Source organism: Salvelinus namaycush, chromosome 17 (assembly GCF_016432855.1).
Source record: "Salvelinus namaycush isolate Seneca chromosome 17, SaNama_1.0, whole genome shotgun sequence".
Taxonomy (NCBI): Eukaryota; Metazoa; Chordata; class Actinopteri; order Salmoniformes; family Salmonidae; genus Salvelinus; species Salvelinus namaycush.
This window is the reverse complement of record NC_052323.1, coordinates 33653178-33668651: the sequence shown is the minus strand read 5'-3', so window position 1 is coordinate 33668651 and position 15474 is coordinate 33653178. Positions and strand designations below refer to the sequence as shown.

Genomic DNA, 15474 nt, shown 5'->3' with positions numbered 1-15474 from the left:
CGTGGATCCTTTTGTTATTATTCATAAACCTAATGTTAACTGATTTGTACTGTTAAATGGCTTGTCTTGGGTAAGGTTAAAATCGCTCTGTCCGGATGTCTCTTTGGGATGCGGTGGCAGATACTTCGCTGGCAGAGGGAATCGGTCAATGGGGTGAAAGCCGTTCTACGTACATGTCGATTTACTTTCGGAGCTAGCTGATCTTACCCCGCTGTGGATCTGAAGTGTAACTACAGTATTTGCTATGTTCTAGGTGGATAAGGTGATAACAGTAGTCCTCTGGTAAGTGCACTCCTACCCCATTTTTGCTTGTCATTAATAGTCCTTTGATACTTGTGTATAAAGTCACTGTTGCCATGCAATGTTGCAATTATCAAGATCAGCTGGAAGTGTCTTCTCTTCAGTCTGCCTGGGCCAGTGTCCATTCCAAGTTGATATCATGATCTCTTTCCTACTGTATCAGTAGTACCTCATTGAGTTCTTAGTACTTCGTTATTCCGTAGTTACCATGTGGTGGGGGGATAGTCTCTATTTTCACAGAAGTATAAATGTGAGCGTCACAAGGTATTTTAAATTTATGTTCATTTCATAGGAAAAGTACATGGTGTTCTAGTAGAGAAATGCATTGCTCTGTTTCTGTCACTCATGCAGAACCAAAAGCGTGCAGTAATTCCTCGTCATAAACCATGTGTTAGCTCTAGAGGTGTAATCATTACGCTTTGTAGCCTTAATTGTGGTATGGATCAATGAGATTGGCTTTCTTGAGTATGTCTGCAGGCTGTCTTCCTCCACGATGGCTCCAGGTCTGGTGCTCTGCTTTATGTAATGGTTAGTGTTATCTGGGATCCATGGGATGTCCCACAGATGCTGAATAGCAAGGACCTTTATGAAATCCAAATGTCTGAAATGCACTTTAACAGTTAATCTACTAGAGTACTTTACACTCCACACCGCTACCTGACTGTGACCAAATCTTACTGTCTGATGCAATTAAATATTTCTACAGGGTTGTACAAACCTTAGCTGTCTCCATTGTCCAGTTTTTGATGACCATTCTCCATGTCTTGGGGGGGGGGGGGGGGGCAGTATTTATAAACAGGTTCTGCCATACCTGCTTAGATGGTGTTGAATAAGTGTCATTGGCCTGGTCCAACCCCTATTCCCATCTATTGTGTTGGCAGATAAAGGCATCAGGTAGGTGTAAGTTATCAGATTCCTTTCAGTTCTGAGAACACTGCAGTAGGTAAGGGGACTAAGATTAGCTGTGGGACTTTCCTATCACCTGTGAGTAATAAATACTATGATGTGAATGTCCTGTAATATGCTTCATTCAAGGCTGCAGGGTTTATGTTCCAATCGCTTGTGAGAATGGTGTGTGTCCTGTCTGCCACCAGCTCTGCGTCCTCCACACTGAAGCACATGGGAGGTTTAAACTTGACTGTTCTCCCAGGGGCTTTCTGTGATGACTCAGATATGCTCCTCTTTCAGTCTGGAACAGGAGAGGATATTTCTGCTTGTTTTTTTTTTGGTAATGCTAAGATTTATTTGGAAAAGCTGAAGCCCACAACCAGCCCCTTGGCTCTGTGACCATCTCCAAGCCCACAAAACCACTATTCAGACAGTATCTCAGAATGCAAGGTTGGTCGTTTGTTGGTAGTCAATGGTTACTATAGAGACCATGGGCTTGTTCACCTGCTCAGACGTTGCATGCATCAACCAATGGTTGCGTGCCAAGTCTTCGACTGTGCCTTCGGACACCAGATTGCTATAACGTGGTTGGCTGATACGTAAAATAGCTATCCAGGTGTTGTACGATCTGGCATGTCAGCAGTGCCTGGGCCAAGGAACACGGCCATTACCTAAACATAATTCCAGCCATAGTTCTCTTGCCGGATGTCTCCAATGATTGGATGTTAGGTCTGTAGCTGTGTCAGAAACTGGGTTTCTGCCAAACTGCACACAGTCACGGGAAAGCCACAATTCATGATTAGGGATGAGACTCCTAATTTGAGTTGCACATATCAAGGTTTATTGGTTGCGTACACGGGTGCAGTAAACAAACATGTATAACATTAACTTTTGCACTGTACACCTTATTTTCTAAGAATATATATAGGGGCTCCCGAGTGGTGTCTCAGTGCTGGAGGCGTCACTACAGACCCTGGTTAGATTCCAGGCTGTAACACAACCGGCTGTGATTGGGAGTCCTATAGGGTGGCGCACAATTGGCCCAGGGTCGTTAGGATTTGGCCAGGGTAGGTCATCATTGTAAATAAGAATTTGTTCTTAACTGACTTGCCTAGCTAAATTAAGGTAATAAAAAAAAAAAATAGGTAGTAACAGCAACTACTAGTCTCACTGTGTGAAAGTACCCCACTCTGTTGGCTGTGAAGGCCTCAGCTATCTCCACTGGTTACCATACATGCCAGGGGATGCCCGTTACCCATCACCTTGGCTATGGTCATTATGTCAGGGCAGAAGTCATCATCACCCTGAAGCTGGAAGGCCCAAAAGTGACTCCCCACACCCCCAAAACCTGTCTTCACCTCGTCTGCCACAAACACTCCCCTTGCAGAGCGCACGTATCTGTAGAGAGAGATACCAACAAAGCAAATCTTTTATTATGCACAATGACCTTGATCCTAACTCGTGAGGATTTGGCTGTTCGACCTAGTCTTTGCTGATGAGAGAATGGTAGTCTAATAGTGCACTGATATTGTATGCTCCGAGGCAGTACCTACTCTGTTACTTTGGTTGAGTATCGTTTGGGCAAGAAGATCACTGGGCAACGACTTAATGAAAAACAGTGAAACATGTGGGTCAAGTCCATATTGAGAGAGTATACCCATAGATTTAGAACACTAATAAGCATTGTTACACAGTTACTACACTATCAGCATTACACACTGCTCTGTGTCCAAATATAGACTTATCTGTTCTCCTCGTCCACGCACTATTGTATTTGCTGTACCTTGCGACCTCTTTGGTGCACCTGGTCTATCACGTCCTCCACAGTATCTGCATATGTCTGGGCTGGGTTGGTCGTCTCTACAGGTGTCTGCTACAGGGGCCTGTAAGAATGAAGTGGAGTGTAATGCCAGTATCAGCTTTTTATAGCACACTCACCAAAGAAAAGAGTCATGCAATATGTATCCTCTTACACACCATGTAAAGCCACTCTTTCTGTTCTGTCAGTTTCCAGAACTTGTATGGACATATCGATAAGTGAAATCAGGTGGATAGGGAAAAAGAGGGAAGGAGTACATTTAGAGAGAGAATCTACTGAGACATGCATTTGAAAAGGTAGCAGAACAGTAGGTGTTTAAAGTGTGATATTTGAGAAACCTTACTGGTCAACCACAATGACGTCTTCATGTTGGGTGCCAAGTGTAATGCTAGATCATTGGCCTCTGAACTGTTGGAGACATATACACACACACACACTGGCAAGAAAAAGTGTGTGAACCCTTTGGAATTACCTGGATTTCTGCATAAATTGGTCCTCAAATTTGATCTGATCTTCATCTAAGTCACGACAATAGACAAACAGTTTGCTTAAACTAATAGCACAAACAATTATACATTTTCATGTCTTTATTGAACACACTGTTTAAACATTCACAATGTAGGGTGGAAAAAGTATGTGAACCCTTGGATTTAATAATTGGTTGACCCTCCTTTGGCAGCAATAACCTCAACCAAACTGTAGATGCGGATCAGACCTGCACAACGGTCAGAAGGAATTTTGGACCATTCATCTTTACAAAACTGTTTCAGTTCAGCAATATTCTTAGGATGTCTGGTGTGAACCGCTCTCGAGGTCATGCCACAGCATTTCAAAAAATCAACAAAAAAAAATCAGGTTGAGGTCAGGACTCTGACTGGGCCACTCCAGAAGGCGTATTTTCTTCTGTGGAAGCCATTCTGTTGATTTACTTCTGTGTTTTGGGTCATTGTCCTGTTGCATCACCCAACTTCTGTTTAGCTTCAATTGGCGGACAGATAGTCTTACATTCTCCTGCAAAATGTCTTGATAAACTTAGGAATTAATTTTTCCGTCAATGATAGCAAGTTGTCCAGGCCCTGAGGCAGCCCCAAACAGTTGGGATGAGATGTTGATGTTGGTGTGCTATGCCTTTCTTTCTCCACTCATAGGTTTGTGTGTTCCTTCCAAACAACTCAACTGTAGTTTCATCTGTCCACAGAATATTTAGCCAGTAGCGCTGTGGAACATCCAGGTGCACTTTTGAAAACTTCAGACGTGCAGCAGTAGTGGCTTCTTCCGTGGTGTCCTCCCATGAACACCATTCTTGTTTAGTGTTTTACGTATCGTAGACTCGTCAACAGAGATGTTAGCACATTCCAGAGATTTCTGCAAGTCTTTAGCTGACACTCTAGGATTCTTCTTAACCTCATTGAGCATTCTGCGCTGTGCTCCTGCAGTCATCTTTGCAGGACGGCCACTCCTAGGGAGAGTAGCAACAGTGCTGAACTTTCTCCAGTCACAGACAATTTGTCTTACCGTGGACTGATGAACATCAAGGCTTTTAGAGATACTTTTGTAACCCTTCCCAGCTTTATGCAAGTCAACAATTCTTTAATTTTAGGTCTTCTGAGATCTCTTTTGTTCGAGGCATGATACCACATCAGGCAATGCTTCTTGTGAATGGCAAACTCAAATTTTGTGAGTGTTTTTTTTATAGGGCAGGGCAGCTATCTCCAATCTCGTCTCATTGACTGGACTCCAGGTTAGCTGACGCCTGACTCCAATTAGCTTTTGGAAAAGTAATTAGCCTAGGAGTTCACATACTTTTTCCAACCTACACTGTGAATGCTTAAATGATGTATTCAATATAGACAAGAAAAATACAATTAGTGTGTTATAAGTTTAAGCACACTGTGTTTGTCTATTGTTGTGACTAAGATGAAGATCAGATCAAATTGTATCACTAATTTATGCAGAAATCCAGGTAATTCCAAAGGGTTCACATTTTTTCTTGCCACTGTGTATATATATATATTACATTATTCTTCCTATATCTTATATACCAATATATATTACATTATTCTTCCTATATCTTATGCAGATGTCATTGGGGTTATGTTGCAGGAGGACTTCAGGTTGTGGTCTTATCCTGAGTTGACAAAATAGAAGACACACAGCTTTTCGGGCAGAGTGGCAGCGAGGCGGTCGGCATTCTGTACTATAATGTCGTGCAGGAAGCGTGAATTGGCTTTCAGATGCTCCATCTGCACGGTGGCTGCTTGTGTGATGCTGGGATGACAGTGACCCACTCACTATATGTGCAACAACGATCCATCGTTGTCAACATGTCGTGACAAACACTTACCACTAGGAGGCACTGTTGTGTTGATTATGTTGTACTGTAATGTTCAAAGGGCTTTGGATTGTGTCCTTTGCCGCTATGCTGTCACAAAATACACCGAATACAACAGAATACGTATCAAATATGCCAATAAGATGCATTAAAAGAACGTCACCGATAGATTTGTCTCTTACCGTGCTGAACGTTGCTGATACAGTCCAAATACTAATTGCCGTTCTCGTCATACAAATACTGTCCTCTGACTCTAAGAATCAGCAAGACTACCTAGGAAAGACATAATGCACCCAATTTACATTTCAATGTATTCATACTATAGCGGCCCTGGTTTACAAGCGTCAAGCGTTGATCTTCTTCAAGTCATGCAGTTACATACCCAATCAGTTTATTTTGCGTTGCAAGAGGCTCTTATTTACTGAATGTTTCCAAAGCCACTCTCCACTGCTTTTGGCTTACTTTATACTACTAAGTTAAATGGAACTACAGACTCGAGTTGTATTTTCCGCTATTGGCATTACGTGCATGTGCATTTTCAACTACGCATGCGTCAGTCTATTTGTAGGCATTACTTGTGGAGTATTTTCAAGAAACGAAGTGTCTGTCTTTTGGTATAAGGGGAATCTAGCATTTTCGTTATTTCCCATGCAAAAAACTGGAATAATGCTATTGTTATCATAGTTCATAGCACCCTTATCATCACAACAACAACAAAATTCCAAACTACACTACCCAGAGTTCAAAACATGTTTTTGTAGCGCTGGGATCTCCCGGGCACACGCTGTAGTATTGGTAGAATACATGTTGCTGGCATATTATCTCTGAAAAATGCATGTACTCGATGTTTTGATCTTAATTTTTTTCTTAAGAAAACGTTTTTGTCTTGTTTTCCAGAACATCGCCCTCGCCTCCCGGACGGTTATACCAAATATATATGTGGTTATACGCTAGGTACTTTCAGCAGGATGCTAGTTTTTCATATTCAATAATCAAAAGCAGAACGTTTCTCAAGTTGAAGATGTAATTTTATTTTTTGGAGAAGATATAGAGTTAATTCATAGATGGATTGTGATACAAAATATTTGGTGTAATAAAAATACACGCATTTAGACGTTTCAACCACCCCTTTTTAATGGTTTCTTCCTATGACTATATATTCGGTGCAATGCCATATTCTGTCCGGTGCTGCTTTCGGTTGCTAAGGAGACGCGGTGGGCAGGTAAATTCGTCTTCATCATCGAGCTAGCTAGTTTTCATAGCACAATCTGGGTTTGCTGTCAATAATTAACTTAATTGTATTATATTATTAGGAAAATGGCTTCAGGTACTTTGATAATTAAATATGTGAGCATGGTAACATAGTTAGAAAGCTAGCAAACAGCTGAATGATAAGGGTTTATGTCTAGATGGGATACATCTTATGCCAGAATTGACTTCGTAGCAGGTTAGGATAATTAATCTAACAGGTTTGGAGAATTGGGTTAAATTTAGGAAAGGGCTTGGGGTTAACTAAAATAAACCTTTGACGTCAATTTGACAAACTGTTACACATCTAGCAGTAACCGTGAAGGACGGTCACTTCCACGGGCTGCTGCTTGTTCATGCTAGCTAGAGTTAGCTTGCTAGCTTAACTACTGTTACCTGGACAGCTAGCTAGACATGCTTGTGGCGATACCAGTGACTATATGAAAGGTGATACAACAATGTGTAAACCAACACGGACAGCCTAGCTAGCGTTAGTTTGCCACAGCTTGCAACCTGTGACGTTAATCATTGTCAGTTGCCTTTTGCAGCAAGCATTCGCTGCTAGCGATGTATTTGGGGTAATGATGACCAACTTAACTAATTTGCTTGTAAACTAACTCACCATATTGCTACTAATTATTCATGGCACGCAACAATCCAATGTCATCGCATTTGTTGTAGGTTTGGCTTGCCTAGTAGCCAGCTGATATTTACATTAGTAACCAACGTTAACTATAATCTAGCTAGATCAGAATATTGAGGACTGAGCTAACGTTACTGGAAGTCTCCGGCTAGAGTCGGTTTACCAAGCACTCTAATTTTTGATTTGAGACTTTCTTTGCTTTGATAACATCCCAAAATAGTTGCCTGCTAGCTGGGTTGCCAGAACCTGATAACTAATAACGTTACCGTTTAAACATACTTTAACTAAACTCTAAAGATTAGTTAGTGAGTGGCACACGTGCCATTTAACCCGAACTTTCTATATCAATTAAATGTCCACGCACGCTTTAGTCATTGGCATTTCTAACTGCTTGGTAGGTTTGAAATCTAATGTTTATTTGTGATGGTTCACACACAAACTAAGTCAAAGTTCTGTGAGATGGCTAGTCCATATTTAGTGCTACCCACAATAAAATGCTCTATCTTGCCACATAGCCCTAAGCACTTAAAGCAACAGTAGCTCCCCATAGTGCCCACAACCAGGAAGAGACCTTGCCCTTTGTCATCTACACTGAATAAAAATCTAAACTGCAACATTTAGTGTTGGTTTCATGAGCTGAAATAAATTATCCCTGAAATTAAATGCACACAAAGAACATATTTTTCTCCAATTTTGTGCACAAATCCCTGGGCATTTCTCCGTTTGCCAAGATAATCATCCACCTGACAGGTGTCATATCAAGAAGCTGATTAAACAGCATGATAATTACACAGGTTTACCTTGTACTGGGGAAAATTAAAGGCCACTTTAAAATGTGCAGTTTTGTTACACCACACAATGCCACGGATGTCTCAAGTTGAGGGAGTGCGCAATTGGCATGCTGATGGCGCCGACCGACATGGCAGCTCTGCTTCTAGCTCCTAAGCAACTTTGCTTGTTAGATACTACAGCACAGTTGGCACTAGTAACACAAGCATTTCGCTACACCCACAATAACATCTGCTAAATATGTGTATGTGACCAACATTTGATTTTGACTACAGGAATTTCCAGAGTTCATGCACGATTAATATTTATATATTTTCCCAGATTGTCTGTTAGACTTTATGTAGTATGTGTATATAGTCAGGATAAGTGACTATTATAAACAGGACATACATGCTTGACAATACATTATGCATCATAATGAATTTCTGCTATGCCACAATAAACATCAATAAGAGTTGGATGAAACAAAGTTAAACAAATACCTATATGCGGTAGATGACAAATCGTGACAATGTAATCATTATCAAGACAATTCCAACTCGTGATATAATACAATGTAACGCCAAGTTTTCCTTGCCAGAGATTTTAATGATCATTTCTTTATCATAAGCAGCCTCTGTCGTTTTAGAGAATTTGGCAGAACGTCCAACTGGCCTTGTGTATGGCGTTAAGCTGTTTTCTGATGTGAACAGTGCCCCGTGGTGGTGGGGTTATGGTATGGGCAGGCATAAGCTATGGACGAAGAAAACAATTATACTTTATTGATGGCTATTTGAATGCACGGAGATACCGTGACATGATCCTGAGGCCCATTGTTGTGCCATTCATCCGGCTCCTTCATGTTTCAGCATGATAATGCACGGCCCCATGTCGCAAAGATCTGTACATAATTCCCTGAAGCTGAAAATGTCCCTCTTCTTCCATGGCCTGCATACTCACCAGACATGTCACCCGTTGAGCATGTTTGATATGCTCTGGATTGACATGTATGACAGCATTTTCCAGTTCCCGCCAATATCCAGCAATGTCGCACAGCCATCAAAGGTGAGCGGGACAGCATTCCACAGACCACAATCAACAGCCTGATCAACTCTGTGCTGCATGAGGCAAATGGTCACACGAGATACTGACTGGTTTTGTGATCCACACCCCTAATTTTTTTGTTGTGACCAATAGATGCCAATCTGTATTCCCAGTTGTGAAATCCATAGATTAGGGCGTAATTTATTAATTTCATTTGACATATTTCCTTATATGAACGGACTCAGTAAAATCTTTGAAATGATTGCATGTTGCGTTTAAAAAAAAATGTTGTTCAGTATACATTGAGATGACTACATAGGAAAACAGAAGCTGTTTATCAAGTGCTAGTTTTATAGATGCCTTTTGGTTTCATTGTGATCTAGATTTACAGAACAGTTCAAAGGTTGGAATAACTAGTCAAGCATGTATCTGGACTGGTCTTATTTGGTGTGGGACTGTATAGGCCTTAGCGGAGTCAGTTTGTCTCCATAGGGTGTGTCTCTAGTTCCAATTACTGTTACATCTGTTTAAAAGCTGACCAACTCTGGTATTTGCGTGAAAAAAAAAAAATGCATGGTGTGGAATGTGTCAGTGAACTCCATGAACTGGCACCTTGTTTAACTCTGGTGCTGTGCGCCTTGTGTGCATATTGTTTGTTCTGTGTTCTGGTCATTTTAAGCTTCTTCTAGTCCTGTTGTCCACTTTCTCTTCCCCCTTTTGTGTCTCTCACAGTGCAGGCATAATGTGCCTTTGGCCCCACTCCCTCTTCATTTCCCACACTTCCTCCCCCTCTTTTCCACATTCTCCCTCCCCATTTCTTTCTCCTCATAGCACTCTACAGTGGCACACATCACTCATTGTTGAAATGGACCCACTGAACTATACTGTTCTGTAGTATGCTATTCCCCAAAAACTCCATCTGTGTTTGAATAACTTCCATCTGAGGCAGCTAGACGGTTGGCCAGCCCGTTTCCTAGCCTGTGATATTGCCCAGCTCTTATCTGGGAGGTCTGCAGAACACACTCATTAGGCGTTCACTCTAACTCCTTCTTGGGGTTTTCTCATCTCACCAAAACTGTGTAAACATAGCTGCATGTTTTTACAGTGACCTGCGCTGATGAGTTTCGCAACCTCATTATTTGACCTCTTTTAAGAGGACTAAGTTGATAAGTAGACTAAGTAATGCCACAATGATTCATATTAGGTTTAAACACACTTTCCTGTGAGGACCCAAAGCACAGCTGAGAGATTAGAAGATGGGCAATACATTGGGAAATCCTTTGGCTTGTTTTTCTGGGGAAATTGACTCATGCTCCAAATAATTCTGTATCTGATGCTATGATTTCTGGTAAAATGAGTCATGTGAGCAAGTGCATTTACTACTCATTATTAAATGCTGTTCTTCAGTTGAGGGGAACATGATGATGATCGTTTCTCAGTGAGGTTGGAAGGGTCTGTCTGGCCGGTTGAGGTGCGGAGGGGGACGCCACATACCTCGCCAGGAGTCTGACAGCCTGACAAACACCCCATCCCCTTCCTCCTCCCTTCCTCCGCGAGCCACCATGGTGACACTCATCACAGAGCAACTCCGCAAACAGAATCTGGAGGAGCCCCCTTACCACAGGGCCTTCTCTCTCAACGTGGTGAGCATGGCATGTGACACAGGTTGTTGTATAGCACTTCTTCCATAAGGAATTACCTTTGCCTTAATGGTTGCCTTAGTCATTTTAAATCCCCTCTTCATTGCTGTGTTTCAGTCATTGCCTGAAGTGGGTTCCAGCCCCACTGTGTGTTGGAGTGGGTGTGGGTTGACTCCAGGTAAGGATCCATTTAATTCCTGAAGCTTTTTTAAATTAAAGGCCCTCATTCAAAGATCAGGTTCAATCATTAACTGGGGGAAGGGCCTACATTGATTCCCATTTTTGGTTTATTTCACTTTCAGAGAGTAGTTGGTCTATGTTCCCATCCTCTAAGACCCACCTGCAGGATGCCTCTGTCCTGTCCTCCCTGGACCCACTGGGAACACCTTTCCCTCTCCCCAGCACCTCTGTGACAGACCTGTCCCTGCAGAGCTCTCCGCCGCCGCCTCCCAAACGACACTGTCGCTCCCTCTCTGTCCCTGAGGACCTGTCCCACTGCCGCAGCCCCTGGCGCCCCAGCGCCTCCAAGATCTGGACCCCAGTCAAGCGCCGCTGCTATAGTGGAGGGGGTGTGGCCTGCATGGGTGTTGGCTCCTTGGTGGGTTCCGTACCCCTCCGAGGCCCCAGCTCCTCCCTCACCTCCTCCCTACACTCCTCCTCCAGCCCCACCTTCTTCAGCCTGGCCATGTCCCCTGACTCCCCTCTCCCCTGGGGCTGTCCCTGGGACCATAACGACCTGCCCAGGGGGGGCTGCACTGGCTTCTTCCCCGCCCCCTCCTTCTGCTCCTCCTCCCCCGCCTCGCTGGGTTCCTGTCGGCCCTTGCTGCAACGCCGCTTCTCCCTGTCCCCTGTGCACATCCTGCCTCCCCGGCCCTCCCCCTCTCCTGCTCCCGATCTAGTCCCACGCTACCCTTCGATGGAGCCCCCGGCCCCATCTCCCTCAGCCTGCAGTTCCCCGTCATCCTCGAGGCGTGACCTACCCCCCTGTCTCCCACGCTGCCACTCTCAGCCCTGTGACCTGCGTAAGCCCGGCCTGAAGAGACGCCATGACGCGGACACCCTGCCCTACTACTTCAGGCCTGGCCTGGACTTCAGCAAGATGACTCCGGTGAGCTTGATGAGAGGTACAACTGTTGTAAGGCCTATTCAGAAATGTAGTGGATCCAAAACAACACAAAATGCATAACTTTGGTAGAAACTGCTCATAGTTGTCCTTGATGCAGAGAACTTTTGTAATTTGCTTGAGAGTAGCAGGGGGCCTAAAGCAGCCCCTCATCTCTCAGCTCTCCTGCTTCTCTCCGAAGAGACCAGTGTGTTTGTGGGGAACTTGGGCTCATTAGCCAGGAGAAGTGGGGCCACTGGTTCTCTGACTCCTCCACCTCCCCTCATGAGCCAGAACTACTGCATTCACATTCCTGTCCCAGCCTGACCGGACCAGTCTGGATTTGGGTTCAGGGTGTGGCATTGTCGGTACTGTGCTGCCTGGCCATGGAACCTCATTGCCCTGACCAGCCGTGTGTGTATTTTTGGGCTGACACTTGCATTCCTGTGTGTCCAATCGTTGATATATGCCTGATCTCGTCCACCAGCCGGCTCTGTCGAACCGTCTGGTTTCAACAGCGCCACAGAAAGGGACTTGAATGAAGTCTATGGCAGGAGTGGACGAAACAACCCATTTGAATGAGCTAAAGTATCAGTCCACCATCTAGTGTAACACTTTAGAACCTTCCCTTACATAGTGGACTTCGACGCGCAAGTGATTTAAACAAAGTGAGTTTGTAAAATCTGAAAGCACACATCTTAGAAGTAGTTTTCGTATATAAACTTTATATACCGAGTTCCAAATCAATTGGCCTTTGCCAAAAATATGGTCAATGTGATGGAACATTTTCTTTTGATTTGGTGACTTTCTACATTTTTCAGTCCCATCTCTAATACAGCTGTAGCAGGGTCCTTCCCTCGCCTGACTATTTGAATCCACGCTCCTTTCAAGTCCCACTTTGTTGCAGTGTTACCAGGTTCTCTATATGCGGTAGCAATTGAGCCTGGGGGATGAGGTTAATGTGTCAATGCCCAACGTCTTGCCACTATGGACATCCACCACCCCAGCCATGTATATTTAACCACTGCTATGGACTTCCTGCTCTGGGGAGTGATGTCATCACTTTTTCTCACTGGTGTATTTTAATTTTCTTCTCATTCCTGGTTGGTTTGTTTGGCCTTCTGGGGGTGTGACTGGAGCTGCTGCTGCTGGGTCTGCAGCTAGCTGGCGGTGTCTCCTTGTGTCATGTTTTAAGATGGTGGGTTGTGGTTCATGAAATGGTTGCCTTTCTAGTGTAACAAGACCAAGGGAGAGCTCAGTTGGCTCTGACTGGGGTCTCGGAGCAGGATGAATGGGGGGGGGGGGGTGCTCGTGGTCAGTGCATGTACAGATACATTTACGTATGCTTTGCATAGACCGGTCTCATTTGAAAGGTGGACATTCTCACCAGGGCTTGACAATAAATAATATTTTTTTTAAATCCCTTTGGACAAGTAGGACTTACAGACATTTTTTTTTAACACCATTTTTACATTATATGATGCAAGGAACCGCTTTATAAAATAAATTGTCTACGGTTCAGAACCGACCAACCACTGCCCATTTTAAAGCGATGAGGCTGATGTAACTGATCAGACCGTTTTTAGCGTAACTTTTTTCTCAATTGTATTTTAAGCTCAACAATGTGCACATGGTTGTAGGCTTTTTGTCAACGTTCCAAGATGCAATTTACGGGACAACAGTTCTCAAAAGCACATCACATGCAAAAACGGTTTCATGTGACGGTACTGAAAATAATCATTTGGAATTAAGGGGTGCTCTAAATATGCATTAACTAGCATAGGTTACTAATATGGCTAGGATTATTCCTTTGGCTGCTGGACAATAAAATGTTGATTTGAAAACCAATAGAATTTGGAGGACAAGCATTACACTCATGGTGTTTTGAATAACTACAAACATACTAAAAGCTTTTGGCAAGTTCCTTAATTAGTAAGGCTCAATATTACCATTATTGTATTACTAGAGCAACTTTGACAAGCGCACTATTTAGAGCGTATGGCTAGTTGAGTTGCAGAAGGCCCTCCTGAAATGCCTGCACACATCTGCCTTCATGGGTGTTAGCTTATTAGATTCAGCTGAAGCTGAGTTGTGTGGATAAACTTGTTTCTCTGGGAAATGCTGAAGATATTAAGTGTTTGTTTCTGTTCTGTGTGTAGATTCGCAGTGGGGAGCCCCTGGTGTGTGGAGCGGCTGTCTACATGGGGCTAGAGCCTGTTCCAGGGGACTTCAGAGGAGCCTTCTCCCCTGCAGACCTGGGAAGAACCAGCATTGGACCGTTGAGTGAAAGTGAGGAAGAGGAGAACATAAATATGGGTGCGCAAGAGGCCGGGCAGCAGAGTGTGTTTGAGAGAGACTGCACAGAACTGGACTTGAACCTTATTGAGGAGAATTGAAAGTTTATTGGTGCTCCGTGTGTGATTGACAGCATTCATCGTCATATTCACATTACACCCTGGCCGAGCCCACGGGAACCTGCTGCCTTCGAAGGGGCCACATTAGGGGCCCTTCATATCACTGGCTGACTAAAGGTTATGGATCAATTTTACCATTAGTGTAATGCTAGAGCAACTTTGACAAGCTCACAATATTCAGCATTTCAGGACAATGATGTTCTGCCTGTCCATACTCTGTGGGTAAATGTGTATACCCAGAAACACAATGGAGATGGATAAGACGTGGTGATTTCTGAAGGTCATACTGTAATAGCCGCTTTCTAATAATACGGGTAGTAACGCTCTACCACTACTACAATTATAAAAATTATGCAGTTTGCTTGCGATGGACACTCCTGTCGGCAGGATACATTACCGAACGTATGGCCAGTTGAGTTGCCGAAGGCCCCCTGAAAAGCCTTCACACATCGGCTTTCATGGGTGTAGGCCGAACGCTCTGACGTGTTTGATTTGGCCGGGTGGAAAACCCACACACCTGTAAAGGGAATCAAGGAGGGACCCATGTGCTTTCCTCATAGCTGGCAAATGTATATTTTGCTGCTTCTGTTTCCCTTACTACTTAGATAATGCATTCATTTGTTCTCCACAATTGGCTGAATTAAATATTGTACATTAATCATGTACAAAGCAGGTGTTTCTGCTTTCATGGTTTTTGTTCATAACATCAAGATGTTTTCTTGGTCTCCCATAGAAATGGAACCTATATAGTCTGTCCATTCTGATTCAGTTCCCCACTAATGAACAGATCACACTTGCACTGTAATAGGATTTGAATAATTGACTCGACGCTGCAGTTGGATCCTTTAGGGCACAATGTAATGTAATGTACTGTACAGTGGTCACCTGTGGAAACCATTTTGTGTGAGTGGATGACTGTTTAGACAGGCAGCTCAGTTTCTTTTTCTTTTTTTTCAAATAGTTTTTTTGACCAATCAGATGTTTTCACGGCAATCTTTTGCAGAGCTGATTTGATTGGTCAAAATACCAATTAGTGAAAAAAATATCAGAATTTGGCTGCCTGTCCAAACGCAGCATTAGCGTGTGAGAAGGAACCAGTAGAGATGCAGAGGATTGGTGGCCTTTCGAAAGATTATTTTTATTGTATGTTTTCAGATGGAAATGTCTATTTACACTTTGTGTACAAATAAAGTTTATTAGAGATTAATTTTGCAAAAAAATCACCTTTTGTATGGTTTCTTTCAATCAACAATGTTTAAGATGGTGTGTATTGGAA

General features: G+C 43.3%; 1 protein-coding gene and 1 long non-coding RNA gene across 4 annotated transcripts; one reads left to right on the top strand and one right to left on the bottom strand.

Moving 5' to 3' along the window:
• Positions 1–2245: 2245 nt before the first annotated feature.
• Positions 2246–5832, bottom strand: LOC120062093. The gene is made up of 5 exons (XR_005478384.1): positions 5722–5832; positions 5522–5612; positions 5352–5429; positions 2972–3071; positions 2246–2586 (listed from the first exon to the last, which is right to left on the bottom strand). It is a non-coding gene; the product is annotated as an uncharacterized LOC120062093 (long non-coding RNA).
• A 677-nt stretch (positions 5833–6509) lies between these two features.
• LOC120062558 (protein FAM53C-like) lies at positions 6510–15421 on the top strand. 3 transcript variants are annotated; one of them, XM_039012620.1, is made up of 5 exons: positions 6510–6561; positions 10450–10685; positions 10800–10860; positions 10985–11790; positions 13944–15421. In XM_039012620.1, exons 2-5 carry the CDS (start codon positions 10605–10607, stop codon positions 14178–14180), a joined length of 1185 nt encoding a protein of 394 aa, XP_038868548.1. In that variant the 5' UTR covers positions 6510–6561; positions 10450–10604; the 3' UTR covers positions 14181–15421. The 3 variants fall into 3 exon arrangements, with proteins under 3 accessions (XP_038868548.1, XP_038868551.1, XP_038868549.1); XM_039012623.1 differs by having other exon boundaries at positions 10985–11806; XM_039012621.1 differs by lacking the exon at positions 6510–6561 and adding an exon at positions 8971–9063.
• Positions 15422–15474: the final 53 nt, after the last annotated feature.

Excerpts from the sequence above, each read along its gene's own strand:
- LOC120062558 (XM_039012620.1), top strand. The coding sequence starts at position 10,605 with ATGGTGACACTCATCACAGAGCAACTCCGCAAACAGAATCTGGAGGAG. Across the intron at positions 10,861-10,984 it reads TGGGTGTGGGTTGACTCCAG|AGAGTAGTTGGTCTATGTTC; the intron begins GTAAGGATCCAT and ends TTTCACTTTCAG. Across the intron at positions 11,791-13,943 it reads ACTTCAGCAAGATGACTCCG|ATTCGCAGTGGGGAGCCCCT; the intron begins GTGAGCTTGATG and ends TTCTGTGTGTAG.